This window comes from Sebastes fasciatus, chromosome 12, assembly GCF_043250625.1.
Source record: "Sebastes fasciatus isolate fSebFas1 chromosome 12, fSebFas1.pri, whole genome shotgun sequence".
In the NCBI taxonomy this organism is placed as follows: domain Eukaryota; kingdom Metazoa; phylum Chordata; class Actinopteri; order Perciformes; family Sebastidae; genus Sebastes; species Sebastes fasciatus.
In genome coordinates, this window is record NC_133806.1 from 25,954,378 (window position 1) to 25,973,903 (window position 19,526).

Below are 19,526 nucleotides of genomic sequence, written 5' to 3' on the forward strand. Positions count from 1 at the left end.
TCGCAAGTGTCTTTACTCTCTGCAGGGCTCACAGTGTGCAACCATAGCTAATGTTTGGTTAGAAATGGACTCAAGTTATATATAGTGAAGCATGTCTTGCAAAACAAGACAGAAGTCGGAGGAAAACTAGTGTTGTGGGAGTGTGTGTTCGTGGGAAGTGAGTGGTGAAGCAAAAGAGAGCAAGCCGCAGCGAAACGAGCCAGCGGAAGAGAGTTAGTTTAGCTCTGAGAATATCAGTGGATATTCAGTAGAAGTTGCAGCTTGTGCAGAAATGTGTTTTAGCTGGTTTTAGCTGCTAATGTTGCTAATGTTAATCGACATGATGCCTATCAATCAGTCTTGTGTGTGTCGGTAGTGCGAGCTACCTCAAGCGCAAGCAGCAGGACGCTGACTGACGTTGACTTAACAGCCACAGATGTCACTGTTAATAAGCAATTTATGATTCTTACAGAGTCCCTTTAAAGAATTAAACTATCATTTTTCATTGTGTTTGGTAAAACAAAAGATTAAATGAAAAATCAAAAAGCTACAGCGGCAGATGTCACGGAACAATCTGTGCATGTTTCTCTGTGTCAGCATGAACTCAGACACAAATATACAAATGTATTTTCTCAGTGAGTTGACGAGCTTCCAGCTGATTCACAGCCTCTGGGTTCTGTGTTCTGTGTTCTGTGTTCTGTGTGTGCAGATGGTGATCACAGAGTTTGGTTAAAGTCCAAAACTGCCAACAGCAGCAACAATCTGCGGAGTTTACACTCAAAATACAAACAGTCTTCCTCCTGCTTTAATATGGACTCATCATTAACACGTTTCTATTCATGAGTCTTTAGTCTGTAACACACACACACACATATAAACACACAAGTATGGAGAAAGTCCCATGAGCCTTTGCAGCAGCAGCAGAGGAGGAAACTCACCGATTTTAACAAGGTTTTGTTTCAGGAAGATGTTCTTGGCCTTCAGATCTCGGTGGAGGATTCGCCTGCAGAGCAGCGCAGCAGTCAATGAAACGGGACACAAAACCATCAGATAAATTCATTCACCCGACTGATTATTGATCGATCGATCGATCGATTATGTGAGGTGTGGAGCTATCTGACCAGAGGCTGAACATCTATTAACTGGTTGACCTTTGACCTCCAGCCAGCCGCTGTAATGCTGTGAGATTCGTATTAATGAAGCTAACTATCCATAACATGTGAAATATACACCGAGAGCAGAAAGAGAAGAAACATGCACTTGAGGAGGAAGAGGGAGGAATGCGTGTTGCCATGGCGACCGTATCCCCACCTTCCATGCATGTAGTGAAGGCCGAGCAGCAGCTGGATGAGCCAATCGATGACCTGGATCTCTGGGAGGCTCCGCCCGGCTCGTCTCACCTCCTCAATCTTACAGTCCAGATCCCGATCCTGATGGGGGTAATTATCAACCATGACTCGGTTCAGAGACACATGAACTGAAGACACATGACCTAACCAGAGACGATGGTGCTGCGGTAGTGCTGCCGCCATTTCGGACCGAAAACACCAATGAGCCCGTGTCCATGGATGTATAAAGAGACGTCTATAAATCAGAAGATCATATTTTTTTTTAGGTAAATCAACTTCCCAGTAAGAACACTTACATATCCCTCATTTAAATCATTATGTCCTAAAAGTTGTAAAATGAACTAATATCTGAATCCAGAGTTATTTTCCTCACCATAATGAACGTGCATCAGACCCACGGGACTGCATCGCGCTGCACGCTCATATGACATATCCGGTTCTGCTAGCTTCCTGCTAGCTGTATGCGGCTGTAATAATGGATCTATTGGCTGTAATTCATCACTTTTATTATCTTATAATACACCCATGGGCTGTATGCTGTAAACCTGTACCGTGGTGGATGTATTAACGTCTCTGTTCCCAAACAACCGGCTATCGGCCAGTAGCTAGTAGTGCTAGTAGCATGACATCAACAGAATTTAATGGAGTTGTAGGCTATTTACTAACACGCAGGGTAAAAGCACAGGACACAACCTCTTCTACATCCATGGTCTGTGGTCTATTGGACCCTCTTCTACATCCATGGTCTGTAGTCTATTGGACCCTCTTCTACATCCATGGTCTGTGGTCTATTGGACCCTCCTCTACATCCATGGTCTGTGGTCTATTGGACCCTCCTCTACATCCATGGTCTGTGGTCTACTGGACCCTCCTCTACATCCATGGTCTGTGGTCTATTGGACCCTCCTCTACATCCATGGTCTGTGGTCTATTGGACCCTCCTCTACATCCATGGTCTGTGGTCTATTGGACTCCATTTTGGATCCTTGACATGAAAAAGTTTGAGATTTCTCTCAAAATCTGTGTGCTGGATTTTTCGAATTTCCATTTATGTCCATTGCTCACTTTATGCTCCTCTGGGAAGCAGCCGGGCTAAAAAGTTAAATAAATAAATGAGTAAATAGTTATAATAGTATGCATATTTATAATATTTGTTTTGTTCAACACATGACATTTCAGTAGAGACATTAAATATGACAATAGAATAGAAATAATTTTGTTTTACTTTTGTACGGCTCTTTTTAGGCGGACGTTTTACTGGCGTCCGGTAGTCGCTTTCAGTCCAAAATGGTGGAAGCATAGCTCTGCTGCTGGGTGCTGATGTGGCAATTGAACAAACAATTGACTTTCACTTCTTATCAATTTACGTTCTTTGACTCTACAGTCCTGCTGTTACTACAGACATGTGAACTAACCAGAGGCAATTCACACTGCTTTACATCTGCAAAGAAAATCATTAGAACAACATTTAAAAACGATAAGCAATAAAAAACAAAATAAAATAAATTAAAATTAGATGAAATGAAATAAAATACAAAGGGAACAGACCAGAAATACAGTTACAGTGCAGTAATAAGTTGTAAGGAAATAAAAGTGCAGTAGAGAAACCAATCAAAGTAACAGCGAACAACAGAGTTTTTAATCTAGATTTGGCTCTTGGGACACATTTAAGATCACCGGGAAGTTTGTTCCATTTGTGTGCAGCATCGTATCGGCCGCTTAAAAGGTATTATTAAACAACAAGATAAGAATGTTTATTCAAGAAACTACTGCCGTTATCTAAACATATGAAGCGAGCCACACGACATACTGATGAGAAAGGTTATTAGCGTTGTTATACTGTACATCAATGGGACTTTGAATGAGGTTTTCTTACCTCTGGAAGCTTTACTTTGTTTCTCTTTATACAGTAGTGTCAAATCTTATATCTTTAAATTTTTTTGAGTGGAAAAAGCCACGAAAGGAATTGAAGCATCTCACTTCCCACTGACTGACCGGACGGTGTTGAGATATTTAGGTTGTTTTGTAGAAGAATGTTTTTAAAAATTGATTTTTGGAAGTTGTGAATCGATTCAGAATCTTAGAAGATAAGAATCTCTTAAAATAATCAATACTTCCCCTCTAATATGTAAATAACATGATTGTTATAAATCAAATACTTTTTTTGTAATGTGACTGCAATACTTTGCCGTACATCATAGATTAAAGAATTTAAATTTAGGGCTGTCAAAATAACCGCAATACCGCAACGAGCAACGTGCCATTGACAAGCAAACCACAGGGGATTGCGAGCAACCGCCACAACCGCTATGTTCACATTTTTTATTTTTTTAATTCTTAGCAATGGGAGCGCCGCGTAGCGCTGATGACCCCTGTTCCAAGGCTGGATTTTTAGTTAATAGCATTGTTATAAATCAATTTCTTACTTCTGGAAGCTCCGGCTTTACTTTGGCTCTATATATATATATATATATATATATAGTCAAATCTTATATCTTTAAATTTTTTGATAGAAAAATCCACGAAAGGAATTGAAGCATCTGACTTCCCACTGACTGTTAGACCGGACGGTGTTGGGATTCAGTATCTTGTATTCTCTGTAAACCATTTACAATCTACTGTACAAAAAAGTCTGGTATGCATTTTCTGTTTCAAAACCAGGCTTGATTTCTTCATTGTTTCTTCTCTAGTGAAACCCCAGAGTCCTCCACAGCTCTGCAGGGGGTTGAGGGTAATGGTCTGACTAGAAACAATAGCTCTGAGGGTCTCTGAGTGCTTGGGCTCTTTGATTGGACAGTTTCAGTATGTGTGCAGACCGTTTTTATCCTTTTTTAAAATCAAACTTTATGAAAAATCGACTGTTTTTAGTGACAAATGAGCCGCTGCAGCTTCCTGCCCGTGTTTTTATTGATGCTGGTGTACAAATGCAATAAAGAAAAAACCCAGTTACCAGTAGAGAAATGAGTAAATCTGAATTAAAGCTTCAGGCGATATTGGAGCTGCAGAGTACCGTTGAGCTGCAGGGGGAGGACTGCCGATAACGAGGGAGGGTAGTGAGGGGGGGGATCACCAGCGAGTGACGTGGACGAGCAGAAAACACCATGTGTGGGAGGGAGAGAGGACGTGAGAGTGGAGATGAAGGCAGTGTGAGATTCATTAGCGGAGAGGAGAGAGTAAGAAAAGACAGAACCTGCTGTAATCAAGACAGCAGAGATGAAAAGAAATATAATGGAAAGATGGAAACACAGAGAGGAAGGTGGAGGGGGGAGGGGAGAGATCCAATTTCATATTATTGCTTCATTTTCTCTTTTACCTCACATGATCATAACAGAAATGATGGATGTTCGGAAAAAGCAGCAACACTGAGCAGAGAAACTGCAGCTCTACTACAGCTGGGACGATACACCTATGTCCTGATTCGTTACTACCACGATACTTGGGTGCCAATTCAATATGTATTGCAATTTTTCAGTATTGCGTTTTGATTTCGTTAATGTTTTTAACACTAGACCATGGGAAATAGTTGAGTCATACACTTTTACTTTGGAAAAACTCTAAATTAATACCGTAAAAATGTTTGATTTTCAGCATGTACGTAGTCAGAGTAGTCCTGAAGTCAAATATATCAGTCATTGCCAGGTATTATTCATAATTTTTTTTTCCAGCAACCCAAAAATCAAAGAATAAAGACATTTCCCTCACAAATTAGGGGTATTTTCTTCAGTGGCCCATTTGACAACGGAGATGAGAGTGACGGCCAGCTTGACCGCACGTTACCGCAATACGATAACGTTTCCTGTCCGTGACAGAGTTAGCATGCAGCTTTAGCCGTGATGTCTAGCTCTGCTTTTCCTGCAATGTGTGAAACCCAAAATGTTTCCATACTTTACTGGATGTGTAGTGTTTACCATTTTGGATTTAAAATGTGAGAGTGCAGGTCGTATCCACGCAGACCCTCCACCGTTTTATACTTTCTTGTTTCGTCTTGCTGCGGTTTGTTTTGGTTGACGGATACGGAACGGATATGACGTCACGTTACTCAGAGTACAACAATAAAAGCGGTAATTTCCTTCTACCTCCACATAGACTCAAATGAAGCAAATATATCGATTCTGGCATTAAAACATCTATTTCAAAATCGTAAAAAAAAAGAATCGTGATACATATGTGAATTGATTTTTTTCCCACCCCTAGTAAATAATGCCTGCAGTCATTCTCTGCTACTGCTGAACCCTGAGTTTTATTATAACATGAAGGTACACATAACTGAAGCAGTGAGGGCTTTCACACAGACAGCTTCCTCTCTAACCATCAACTCAACTGGAGCTATCAGACTGTTTGTAACATGCAAGAAAAAAACAAAACTCTTATAAATAACTGCGTCTGTAGATGTGCAAGCTGTGCTCAGATCTGAACCTGTTGTGTAAAAACTGTCCTGACTTTGCATTTGCAGAGAGAAGTTGGATGTTTTCCCATTCACTTCAATACAGTCAGAGTTTGATCACCCAGCAGCATCTAGTGGACGTCAGAGGAGCTGCAGCGAGACACACTTCAGCTCTCAGCCTGCTTCATATACAGTATAACAGACTGTTTAGAGGCTTAGGCTTCCTAAGTGTTGGACATCTGTTTTTCTTCCTGAGTGATGCTGCGTCCAACGAGTTTTGGCCAAATCAGTTTCCAACTTGTAGAAATGTCTTGCTCAGAAACTAACAGATGGATGAATACTGCCAGGATGGGTATCAATATTTATACAAATATGTCTTTAGCACCGAAATTTGTCTGCTATCAAAACTTTGCATTGAATTGTTTGGTCAGATTCTAAGTCTTGTATTTTTAAAAGCATAGTTTTGCTCATTCTTGTTTCTGTATACAGCATAAATGTTGGCACCAAAAATGTCAAACAAACCCGGGTACATTCAGATGGTTCTGATCAGTGTTGGTGTTACCTGGCAGAACTCAGTGATAATGCAGAAGGCGTCTCTTTCCAGGAAGCTGTGGTAGAAGGTGAGGATGGCCGGATGGTGCAGCTGAGACAGCAGCTGGGCTTCCTGCGTTGCTCGGACCGTCTCGTCAGGTCGAAGGTCGCCCAGAGGAATCTGTTTCAACACCTTGCTGGAGACAGAGACAGAGGTCAGAGGTCAAACAGGTGAGCCAAGTGATGTCGAGAGGTCTTTTCTACTTTCACTACCAATCAGCTCACATTAGAATCCTCAATGTCTTCAATTAATCTTAAACTAAAAATATCTTCACAGTATTATAGATTCATGTTATTCTGTCATACTATAGATGGAGGAAGGGTAAAGTGCCACACGCCGGCCCACGCACCAAAAGCTAAGTCAAGTCAATTTCATTTATATGCAAGGTAGGCTATAATGTACAGCGAATCGGTCATTGTTGTGAAAGAATCCCCAACAGTTAGAGGAAGTATACAAGTGTGACTACGTCCGGTTTTCAAAATAAGGTGCTAACAAAGGGAACTGTATATGGAAATAAGACTGATTGGATTATATTCACCAGATGTATAAAACATAACATGTCCCTTATAAATTAAAAAGAAAATACCACTTTTTTGTGAGGGAAATTATATAATATTTATTACAAATAATTCCTGACAATGACTGATATATTTGACTTCAGGACATCTCTGAATACATACATGCTGAAAATCAAACAGTTTTACTGGATTAATTTAGATATTTCCCAAAAAGTCCCTAGAAGTGTATAATTATTTTTTTTTCCATGGTCTCGTGTAAAAAAAAGTTAACAAAAATCTCAATAATTTGTAATAACAAATCGCAATACTTAAAAATCGCAATACATATCGAGTCGGCACCCAAGTATCGTAATAGTATCGAATCGGGAGATAGGTGAATCGTCCCCACCTTACAATCTATACAGCCCACCACGCCCTCTGTCCTTAACTGGATAAAGAAAAAACACTTTACAACAGAGGACGGGTCCCTCTTCCAGGACGGACAGACAGGAAACAGATGTTTGTACAGAGTGAACCAACAAAATTACAACGTGCAAAATAATAATATTCATCATGCAGTAATAAGTAGTCAAGGTACGATAGCTGGGATGTTCCCAGCGAGTTGTCACTGAGAAACAGAGCCATGGAGTTGCTATTTTTACCAGTCCAGAACTATTTTATAACTGTATATTTAAAAGGAAGATCCTGGTTTGTAATCTGGTAATAATTTTAGGTGAAAAGGGGGACAATGTTGCGTGACTGTTTCTGGGTCACCCTCACATCCAGACTGAAGAACTGCTCATAGCAATAGCACGATGCCAAAAGAAGCACAGTGGAGCAGTGAGGGTATCAAACCTCTCTCCACCTCCACTTCTTCCTGAGGGAGTTAATCAGCTGCTCCTTGCGGAGCTGCCCATCTCTTCTGCTCTTGTTAAATTGGTGAGCAGGTCAGCAGGTGAAATGGAGGCTCTGCTTTATCAGCACAGCGCTGCTTTCAACCCCCCAGCTTCAGACCACCAGAGTCAAACTCTAGATGTTTCCTGCTGAAATATGATCTGTTTACTGCGTTCAAATAATCCAATCATCTGCCTCCAACGTCCTGTACTCACTTTGTGTTTTCTGCAGTCTATAGTTATTATAGAAAGGAGCATAAAGGTTTCACATGAAGCTGTTAGCAAACCGTCAGCAAGTTTAGTTTATCAGCTGAAGGATATTGGTTAAGGTAATAGACCAGTTTAGCAACTCAAACTGTTTAGTTCAGTGACATGAGCATAAGGTTTGAAAAGCATACACTATATTTTATAATGGGAAATTGAATTTAATAGGATATTTATTCATTGATGTTCCAGTGAAGCTGTTAGCAAACCTTTAGCAGGTTCAGTTTAGCAGCTAAACTCCTTTGATTTAGGTTAAAATTAACTAGCTAAGCTGAACTCTGGTTCAGCAGTTTAGTTTAGCAGCTAATGCTAAACCACTTTGGTTCAGACTAGCGAGCAGTTTTGTTTATTGTCCAATCCACTTTAGGTTAGTTAACAGTTCAGTTTGGTAGCTACTGCTATACCACTTTAGTAGCTAAAATAGTAGTTTGGTAGCTAACCCCCATTTGTTCAAGTTAGCTGTATAGTTTATCAACTCTACCACTTTGTTTCAGGTTAAAATCACTTAAGCAGCTCAAACTGTTTCTTTCAGGTTAGCTAACAGTTCTTAGCAGCTAAACCACTTTGGTTCAAGCTAGCAGTTTAGTTAAGCAACTATACAACCTTGGTTGAATTTAACAGCTCAGTTTCTTGATTTTGAAAAGCTAAAGCACTTAGTTTAGTTTAAAATGTGTCAGTTTAGTAGTGATGTTACGTGCTGTGCCGAGGCTTCGGAGCGTGTGTCGAGTAATCCAGGAAGTTTCCTGCGATGCGCGTATCGAGGCTTGTATTGTTTTAGACCAATGACGTCATTGATGACATCCGAAGCCTCGCTGCCCGGCCGTACCGCCCACTGGTTCATGAAGTGTTTCAGATCTTCACTGGTTCAACCAATGCCGCTTTCCAGAAGTGACACAGAACACTAATATTAACCCTCCTGCAATTATTATATTATATTACACTACACTACAATGCAATTATTAATTTAGGATTGGTTTGCACACATAAGATGCATTACTCACAAAACAATTACAGTTTATTATCCATGTATCTTATATACTCATAATATACTTACTAAATAGACATTTTATTAAATATGATATATATATATATAAATTGATTATATGGTAATAGATTTTTTTTCATTGTTTATAGTCATTCCCAACAGCCTTTACTGGCGCAAAATACAGTATATCACAGATCTGTGGTCGCAGTAGACCACAACCAGCACTGATCCCAGTAGAGCACTTACACTTACACACCAAAAACCAACAAACTGACAATAACCTGATATTTTCAGGTGGATTTTCATTTAATTCTCACTGACAATATCATTTTCCACTTGTGCAATTTTGTTAATAGTCTGTTTATTGTCAATACTGTATAGACTCCTATTTTTATACTTCCAATCTTTATACTTGGTTCATATTTTGTTACACTGTGTTTAGCTCTTTTTTACTGTGTTAGCTTATGCATCTTGTTTCTTGCATTATCTCCTTTGCTGCTGTACACTGCAAATTTCCCCACTGCGGGACTAATAAAGGAATATCGTATCTTATCTTATCACGTGGTTAAGATCATATTTGTCTGTTTTACACTCTTTGACCACCAGGTGGTTTTGTGAGCACATGAAGCCTCGAGCAATGAACCCTTTTCCGAACCAATTTGCTGGAAAGCTTCAAAGCTTCATGAGGCTTCATCTCGCCATCACTACAGTTTAGCAACTCAAACTGTTTCTTTCAAGTTAGCCAACAGTTCTACCTCTTTGGTTGAGGTTAGCAGCTCAGACAGGCTTACAGTTCTGAACAGCTAGCTAAACCACCTTGACTTAAGTTAGCTTCTGTAACAGTTCAGATAACTAGATTATAATAAAGGTTTCATAGTTTTCCGTCCATTGGTATAACTAATATGTAACGTAGTCTGATGATATTTGTGGTGTTTTGCATACATTTAGTTCTTATTTCACTCACATGAGCCGTCGTGTGTCCTCCGCAGGAGTTTCGGTTAAAATTATCCCCACGTGTCTGAATAAACTTCTGGGAGAGACCAAGTGGTACAACAAGGAGGGGTGTTTGTTGTACTTTCAGTATATTGTTTATTTCTCTTTATGGCGTGTATAATGCCTTTAGGTAATTTAGATAGTTTATATTTTGTGTTGTTTTGTAATGACTGTAGATTTTGTATGTATTTATTGTTATTTGTGTGAGTTTAAAAGGTAAAGTCAGAGTAAGACACCCCTGTATGGTGTGGTAGGGTCCAGTTCATGGCCAGGGTCAGGCTATGAAAAGCTTGATTTTGTAAAACTGCAGTATTTTTCACCAAAACCATGTTTGCTGTATATGTATAGAATTATTATTGGACTGTAAATCTAACTGCTAATCTTTTTTTATTATGTATTTTAACACAGAAACCATTTTATTTCAGGTCAACATTGTGTTGTTACATTAATAAATCATCCCTGTCATAGCTGCTTTTTGTGGTGTTTCTTGTTGTGTGTTGATGCTTTCAGCGAAAAACACAGTTGAGGTTGATGCTGACAGAACATCAGTCATCAGTCAGTGAGCTGCTGCGAGGCCTCGTCGACCTCGTTAACGCCACCTGACGCAGGTACGACACATCTGTCTGACACACACACAGCTCTGATGCAGCTTCCATAAATGTTGCCTAATGTAGCTGTGATTGATAAAGTGAGTACAACAAACAGCAGATCAAAGAGATTTTAGCTCCAGCGCCCTCCGTCTTTAGACAGTCTGTTCTCCTGATAACATCCAGCTGATAATACAGCAGCAGAGTCGGCTGTTGTGCTCCTTAATAAGAAGATTATTGCTATTTATATTTAAACATGATGTCTCTCAAGATGAAAGTATTTCTTGACCTTTCAAAGCACATCTATGACTCAGATCACAGTTGACCAAGAAGCTTTAGTACAGAGAGTTTCAGAGATATTTTAGTCTACTTAAAAGAGTATGGCACTTCTTCAACATGAATTAAACTTCAATTTATGAATTATAAAACAATTTATTAGCAATGAGCAAAGCTGTAATCTCTGAGACTGTCCGTGTCCCGTGTGAAACTAAAAGTAACGTTGACATTTTATCACGAGTCGTTAGTGACGTGACTCGTCGGTATCGCTAGTCAGTAAAGTTAACGTCAACCACGACCGTTTCCTAACCTTAACTAAATGGTTGTGTTGCGTAAACCTAGCTTCCTGTGAAGTTATTTTGAGAGGACACTATGCATGTTTGGGCATCTGATCAGTATCCTCCTGGACGCCTCCCTTTGGAGGATTTCTGGGTATGTCCAACTGGTAAGAGGCCCATGGGTAGACCCAGAACACGCTGGAGAGATTATATATCTGGTCTAGCCTGGGAACGCCTCTGGGTCCGAGCTGGAAAACGTTGCTGGGGAGAGGGACGTCTGGAATTCTCTGCTAAGCCTGGCCGACCCGGCACCGGAGAAGAGGAAGGAAATGGATGGAAGGACTATACTAGATGTAACGAGCGATATTGACTCGCCGTCCCTGGTCCGGCCAAAAATAACGCTATAGAGGTACCCCGTGCGTCAGTCTCCGATGTCGAGGGGCACTGATCAAGCAGCGATATTTGACGAGTTGGGAGTGAGAATGTGTTTGTGGAGCGTCTGTCAAACTCCAAAAGGAACTAAAGTTCTTCTTCTTCTGTGGTTGGTGTATCTTGGTGGTCGTGTAGAGTCAGAGGTCATTCCAGTTCAACCCTCCAGCAGCTTCTCTGTGGTTGCAGGTTGAAATCCTCAGTGTGTCTCCTGGTTTACAGCTCAGAGTCGGAGCTGCTGACAGTTAAGCTTGTGTTTTTCTTCTCGCAGAGAAACTCAGAAACATCTCAGCTTTAATCAGAGCGTCACACTTCAAACGGGCTTTCACTTTAGTTGCATAGCAACAGAGAGTCTGCGCTCGCGGCTCGGTAAAGAGCTTCACACCGGAAAGAAGGAGAAACCCTCTGAGTGCACATCGCGGTGACGCCTGAATGGACTGAATGCAAAGAAGTTTTAGTTGCAGATTATGAAGTCAGGCTGTAAATTTGATTTCCCAGCAGCCTTTTGGCTTCAACAAAGGATCAAAGCTGTTAGCGGCCTCTCCGGTCCTGACATTACCTGTCTGGACTCGATAAACTGACAGTTTCTCGTCTGTGTCGGCGGAGATTTGTGACCTTCTGCTCGCTCAGAGTGTCAAGAAACAAAGTGAAGAATTGCAAAGCGTCAGAGGGGTTGATGGAGCAAGTCTTCTTGTTGTCAAACACTAAACTGGGAGTTTGTTGTCTGCTGCAGGTCTGATGGTGACGACTGAAACTGCACAAAAACACAGTGAACAGCCCCCTTTAGCACAATCCACTATTAGTTTAGAGGTGTGAACGTCTCCAGACAGAAACATCTTATAACTAACGTCACAGCCTGCAGGAGACAACATTTCACACTTTCACAGTTTAGGAGTCTTTAATAACGTCTAAGATCTTTTTTTGAAGAATTTTAAAGACCTGCAGAATATGTCGAATATCATCTGATTACATCATCATTAAAAAATGACTTAAATCAAGTACTGTACTTAAGTACAAATTTGAGGTACTTGTACTTTACTTGAGTATTTCCATTTTCTGCTACTTTCTACATAAGTACGACAGAGTATTGGGGCCACATTGAGGAAAAAAAATTTAATCTGAGATTTTGAGAATAAATTCATAAGTTTAAGAGAAAAAGGTTGCAGTATTATGAGAATAAAGTCATAATATTATAAAATATGTTGTATAAATGTTATTTTAGAGAATACCTCATCATGGTTACTAACAGAAAAGGAGTTTTTTTTATTGTACTTTTTACTCCACTACACCTGTTGCTCAGGTGTAACTTCAGTCTGCAGAGTTCAGCTCAGAATCTGCTGCCCAAAGTGAAATAAATCAGATAAATCCAGGAAAACCGGGGGAAGAAAACAATTTGCACCTCTCTCAGCAGGCTGTCACTCTGCTTCATCACAGCAGCAGCGGGAGTCGTCTGACTCGCCCGTTTTAACATCACAATTAGACGATAACGGGGTAGGTGGGGGTGATGATGGAGGGGGAGAGGAAGGCGTTTGCCTCAGTGTGTTTCCTCCGGGCTCTGTTACTCTCTGGGAGTCGATGGCGTCCTGGTGGGAGTTTTTACAGCTCAGTATTGTGTCTTAGCAGGTGTTAAACACTCACTGAGATGGATCTATGTACTGCTGGCTCAGTGCAACTGTTGTTTTTTCTGCCTTGAAGCTCCCCCTGCACGCTGAGCAGAAGATGGCAAACAGGAAGTGAATAAATCAGTCCCCACCCCTCCACTTTTGACACAACATGAAGTGGGATGTGAGGGAGTCAGCGGGGGGCAGGTGGGCGAGGAGAGGCGTAGTGATCGATCACTCAGCAGCAGCTCACTGACGGTCTGTTTATGATGAATTCACAGGACATCAGAGCTCCTGTAAACACTCTGACACACACACAACACTTGTTAGAAGATACAACCACTGTTTTTTTGAGTCTCAACATTTTGACACGAAGGGAAATGTGGAATATTTCTGGTCTTATCCTTAAATTAGTGGATGTCGCTGTACTTAAAGCACTTATATATCTCAACAAGTGTTTCCCTGAACTTCACACAGAAGATTCATGCTCCCCAGACAATGACACTTAATGGTTTTGGTGACCTCTGACCTTTTTGCCAAAAATAATTTTATTCAAGTGTGCTAGTAGTATACTTCTTTTAAACTTAAAATAAGAGAGTATGCTTTCAGTTTGCTTTTTATGTACTTATCAAAGATTATGCTCAAGTATACTTGGCTTATGCTGACAAGTATACAGAAAAGTCTAAGTGTACTTGGCTAATATGTTTGTCACGAAGGAGGTTAAATAACGCTCCAAACTTACACTTAATTTTGGGGAGGAAAAACAGTCATGGCCATTTTCAAAGGGGTGCCTTGACCTTTGACCTCCAGATATGTGAATGAAAATGGGTTCTATGGGTACCCACGAGTCTCCCCTTTACAGACATGCCCACTTTATGCAGTTTTTTGCATGCAGTATAAATGTGTTATTGTATCCTATTCTAAAATGGTGTGTTTGAATATTTCTGCATACTGGGGTCCCAAAACAGTCTTGAATTACATAAATTACAAATAAATATACACTTTCACAATTAATTCCTGTTTATCTGATTTATGACTAGAACATTTTGACATATAGTGCTGAGCAGCATCTCAAATTAATCTTCAGGTTCCCAGCTTTCAGATGATGTACACCATTTCTATGTGACATCTACTGTTGACCTGCTATCTCCCCCTAAAGCCCCCCTGTACCCCCCTAAAAAAGACTAAAATGGGTCTATTGTGGGTCTCAGAGGGTTGAATAAAAAGATTTCTCTGGATTCAGACCGAACTGTATTCGCTGACCGGAGCAAAATCTTCTAGGAAATCAACAATCTTGTTCCCAGCATGTTTTACAGCAGCCTCAGCTGGCTACAAACAGGAAGTCAAACAGGCTGACGGAGACGACATCCATCAGCTGGGTCACACAGCTGCTCCGATCCTGACCTGATCCCCTGTTAACAAAAGCAACATGCCACCTTTTTTTTCACAATAAAACTTCCTGTGGTGGAGTTTCTGAGAAGGACAGTTTGTGTTTTCAGTGAAGAACAGACTTCCTGTTCCTCTCTGAGCGACTGTGTTGGTGGACGGCGATAAAATCCTCAAAAAGCTCCGTCTGCTTTAATCGGCTCACCGACAAACTGAGACGTGATGAGAGTGAACGGACGCTGCTCCTCTGTCGCCATGGATACCGCATCCCGACAGGGTCAAGGCACATCAGAAAAACTCCTAAATACTAATCTGGAGCTCTCATTGTTTTCTTTTTTTTTCATGATGCACTTCAGGACCTGTCGGGTGAAAGATGTCTGAGATGAATCTTTTTACAGACGATGACCTGAATTTTACAGACTGACGAGCCGACGCTGACACATTGATCGGGGCATCGTGTCTAAATCTGGCGGTGGAGGAGAGGAGGGGAGGGGAGACCTGTCAGATGGTGAAAGGGCAGCGACGACGACTCCAACCACCGACTCACCATCTGCTTTCTGACAACAGAGAGACTCCTCCTGTCTCTCTCTGGACGTGCGGCGTCCTGCAGCAGACACAAGTGCCCTTGAGCAACACGCTGCAGCTCTTCCTGCTCAGCTAATGTGCCTCCCTTCACTCTAACACACATGAACTAGTGATGTATCAGCACCCTTTGTTCCCTGTGTATACCTGCACACCAACCCTGTCTCTGAGACATACAGTATATCAGACCGGCAATACGTCCTCCAGAGAAGGCTCTGGTCACCACGCCCCGCGAAACCAATCCCGTGTCCCAATCATGCTGTATTGAAGAAGAACTCATGTTTACAATATTTACTGAGGTAATAAATCAAGTGAGAAGTAGGCTCATTTTATCATAGACTTCTATACAATCAGACTTCTTTTAGCAACCAGAGGAGTCGCCCCCTGCTGGCTATTAGAGAGAATGCAGGTTTAAGGCTTCCCTTTTCAGACTCGGAGGTATCCTACGGAGATATTATTGAGTTCATATAGTGACTTTAGTGTAGAAAGCGTTGCTGTTGCTGCTCTTTGTTATATTAATAATATAAATAATTAATGTTCTTAATGTATTATTCTTGTTGCATAGAACCAATAAGACCATCAATGAAACTGTCATGAGACACATCCTTAATGGACTCAGTAAACTGTTGTTGTGTTCATTAAATCACTAAATGTCCACTCAGCACAAACAGGAAGGCCCTGGTGCTCATGGGAAAAACTACCTCAACACTAGTGAACACCGAACACACATTATTTTACTGTCTGATGTTCGTGAATTAATATTACTGCTGCATTAAAGTTTATGTTGCATTTGAACTTTATATCCTGTTGGCTAGTTTAATCTGCAGCAATGCATCATGGTCTATATGGTTATTCAGTTTTCTGTTTTCAGCTTTGTGACGAAGCATTTTCCAGCTGATCCAAGAGGCTTTTTAAAGAGTTTATTTAGCTTCAGAAGGATGAGGAGGATTTTCACTTCATCCTTCAGTTTATCACAAACATTCAACATTAACACATCTGGAGATACCTGGTTTTACCTGGACAAGAAGGAACTAAAGCTGTCAGATAAATGTAGTGGAGTAAAAAGTACAATATTTACCTCTGAGATGTAGTAGAGTAGAAATAAAGATACTCAAATAAAGTACAAGTACCTCACATTTGTACTTAAGTAAGAAAAACAGCAGCGGTTGAAGAAGTACTCAGATCAAAAATACTCTGTCACAAGTAAAAGTCCTGCATTTAAAATTTCACTTATCAACAAAATGTACTTAAAGTAAAGTCACACACAGCGGCAGAGAGTGATATATTATCATATTTATATTATTGGAATATTATTACTGATGCATTAGGCAGTATTTTGATATCACAGCTGGTTGAGGTTGTGCTAATTTTAACTGCTTTATATACTGTTGGCTAGTTTAACCTCTAAAGATGCAACATACCTTAGACATTAATCATATGTTTTATGTAAATTCATAATATGCAAAGTAAAGCTGTCGTGTAATGTGGTGGAGTAAAAAGTACAATATTTCCTTCTGAGATGTAGTGGAGGAGAAGTAGAAAGTAGCATAAAATGGGAATACTCAAGTAAAGTACCTTGAATCTGAAGACGTCTGCCTCCGTCTGACTCACTGACTTCAGATCATCTGGACCAGTTCTTATTAGCTCAGGTGAGTATATGTGAGTGAATTCACAGGTGGACGCTGCCATCTAGTGACTCTCTGCAGAAACACAAGGCCCAACTGACGGACTTCTTGTTTACAAACCATCCTCTCTCCCAGATTGTCATGATAACTTATATTTGAACATGTTCAGTGTTTAGAAATACAGAGACTTGCTGTCCAACTCCTGGTTAGAGCTATATGTGACAATCATTCTTGTGTTTTTAAAATGTGTTTTACCACACACCACTAGACAGTTGTCAAACAGCAGTTATAGCAGTAATAAATAACACTAACAATAATATATAAATATGGGCCTTTAACCCTCTGAGACCCACAATAGACCTGTTTTAGTCTTTTTTAGGGGAGTACAGGGGGTCTTTAGGGGGAGATAGCAGGTCAACAGTAGATGTCACATAGAAGTGGTGTACATCATCTTAAAGCTGAAGATTAATATGAGATGCAGCTCAGCACTGTGTGTCAAGTTGTTTTAGTCATAAATCAGAAATAAACATGAATGAATGAATGAATGAATTAAAATAAATTGTGAAAGTGTATAATGGTTTAAAACATTATGATAGAAGTATATGATGGTCATCCCCATGCTCTATTATGTCTCATAAGTTGTTGCAGCAATTTTTATTAAACAGATTTGGTGCTAAATTTAAAAACAATTTACCACTGGAGAATTGATAAAAATAATCAATAATCCCTCCTAAATACCACATTAAGACACCAAGACCTTGAGGAACACCACAGAAAAAGACATGCTGTGATTTGGTACCAAAAACTTTCGACATTTGGAGATTTCTGCAAGAATTGCATTTTTTGGCGATTGGATGGCGAGCACTTCTGTTGTGTAATGTGCTCAGAAAAAAAATAAATTCTTAATTATAATTAAGAAATTAGTGGCGTTAACGCATTATTATTAGGTTAACTTGACAGTCATAATTATTAGAAATCCAGTTATTTATGAAAATAAAAATCTTAATGTTTCTCTTAAAGGGACTGTTTGTAAGAATTAGAATTGCTTGTTAACAGCGACACCTGTGGCTGTTAAGTCAACGAAAGTCAGCGGCGGGCTTGCGCTTGTGCTCGCTGTACATAGACATGAACGAGCATCGCTCAAAACAGTGATGCGACACACGTCAGCTAAAACACAATATCACTATATATTTCACCTGCTTGGCAGTAATGTTAGCTGACCAGACGAAGGTCTCTCCATGAATCACCGCTGATCCTAGTGTTGGCTTTTCCTGCTTCATCCTCCTCACCGCGGTCAGAGGGAGACACCGGCACCCGGTCGGAGACGATAATGTTTCTCGCTGCGGAGCCCCGTCACTTCACAAGACACGGGAAACCTCTGTTGGTCTGGAGGAGCTGCAGCAGTTATTTCTGCACAAACGTCCACTTACTTGATATTCTCAGAGCTAAACTAACTCTTCTGCAGTGAGGAGTGTGCGCGCATGCACGTGAGGTGGAGCGAGCTGAGTGAAGGCAAGCAGGCAGAGGGGAAGAGGAGCAGAGGAGCAGAGTACAGCAGAGACTCCGGCCCTGGAGACCAAAGCTATGGTCTCCCCCGCGTCCTTCGACCGCCGCCAACACTGTTTAACAGACGGGCTTCACTAGATATAACTTTGCTTCCGTGTAGTTTGTGTTGGAGTCTGAGTCTGAACAGCATAGCCACACGCGAGCGTGCACGGGACCCCAACCCGCAATGATTTATACCTGTAAGAAGTTACAAACAGTCCCTCTAAAACGGTGAAAAATGTATATATGTAAAATAAGAGGTGTTTTACTCACAGCGGTTCTCCGTCTGTAGCTTTGGTGTCCTGAACCAGATAAACTGAACCAAAACTGCCTCGGCCCAGGCTCTGCAGGATGCTGTATCGCTTAGCAACCAGGCCGCCGCTGCCAGGGGGCGGGGCCTGGCCTGACTCCACCTCCTGAAACCTGGGCATCCTCTCGGCTCACCTGTACCTGGACGGAAGATAGGTGCACTGTGATGCACTCAGACACTACTAACAATAATAATTAACCCTTAATCAGCTGTTTATGGCCATTAATCAGCTGTCAATGACCATTAATCAGCTATTAATGTCCATTAATCTTGTTTATGACCGTTAATCAGCTGTTAATGTCCGTTAATCTGCTGTTAATGATCGTTAATCAGCTGTTTATGACCGTTAATCAGCTGTTTATGACCGTTATTCAACTGTTTGTAACGTTAAGATTCAAGATGACTGTTAATCAGCTGTTTATGACCGTTAATCAGCTGTGAATGACCGTTAATCAGCTGTTTATGACCGTTAATCAGCTGTGAATGACCGTTAATCAGCTGTTTATGACCGTTAATCAGCTGTGAATGACCGTTAATCAGCTGTTAATGATCGTTAATCAGCTGTTTATGACCGTTAATCAGCTGTGAATGACCGTTAATCAGCTGTTAATGATCGTTAATCAGCTGTGAATGACCGTTAATCAGCTGTTAATGATCGTTAATCAGCCGTTTATGACCGTTAATCAGCTGTTCGCTGTTGAGTCAACATTTCGCCTCATCGTCTCGTGATAATGAGGTTTTAAATGAACCAGTTTCGGTTAAATAAACAGGTGAGATGGAGGTTTGTGGTGTTGTTTACCTGCAGCAGACTGGGGGACAACTTCCGTGTTTGATCCCGTTTCCATGGAGACCAACACACAGAGAATTAGGCGTTTCCTAACATGTTCCCCTGCAGAGAAGTTCAATATTGTGTCACGTGTTATACGTTTATATTCATACTCCTGTACATAACACATATATCACATATATAT

General features: G+C 40.8%; 1 protein-coding gene across 6 annotated transcripts in view; it reads right to left on the reverse strand.

Annotated features, from left to right (window-relative positions):
- Window positions 1-19,505, reverse strand: part of nek11 (NIMA-related kinase 11) — a 74,721-nt gene extending 55,216 nt beyond the window's left edge. For 2 of the 6 annotated variants that reach the window (XM_074654424.1, XM_074654425.1), the window contains exons 1-5: window positions 19,355-19,504; window positions 18,519-18,695; window positions 6,275-6,440; window positions 1,291-1,409; window positions 918-982 (exon numbers count right to left, since the gene is read on the reverse strand). In XM_074654424.1, coding sequence (XP_074510525.1) covers window positions 918-982; window positions 1,291-1,409; window positions 6,275-6,440; window positions 18,519-18,676 — 508 coding nt within the window. In that variant the 5' untranslated portion in view covers window positions 18,677-18,695; window positions 19,355-19,504. Of the gene's footprint in view, window positions 1-917; window positions 983-1,290; window positions 1,410-6,274; window positions 6,441-18,518; window positions 18,696-19,354 lie in introns of all 6 variants that reach the window. The other 4 variants (XM_074654422.1, XM_074654423.1, XM_074654427.1 and 1 more) reach the window with 2 other exon arrangements.
- Between the last annotated feature and the right edge of the window lie 21 nt (window positions 19,506-19,526).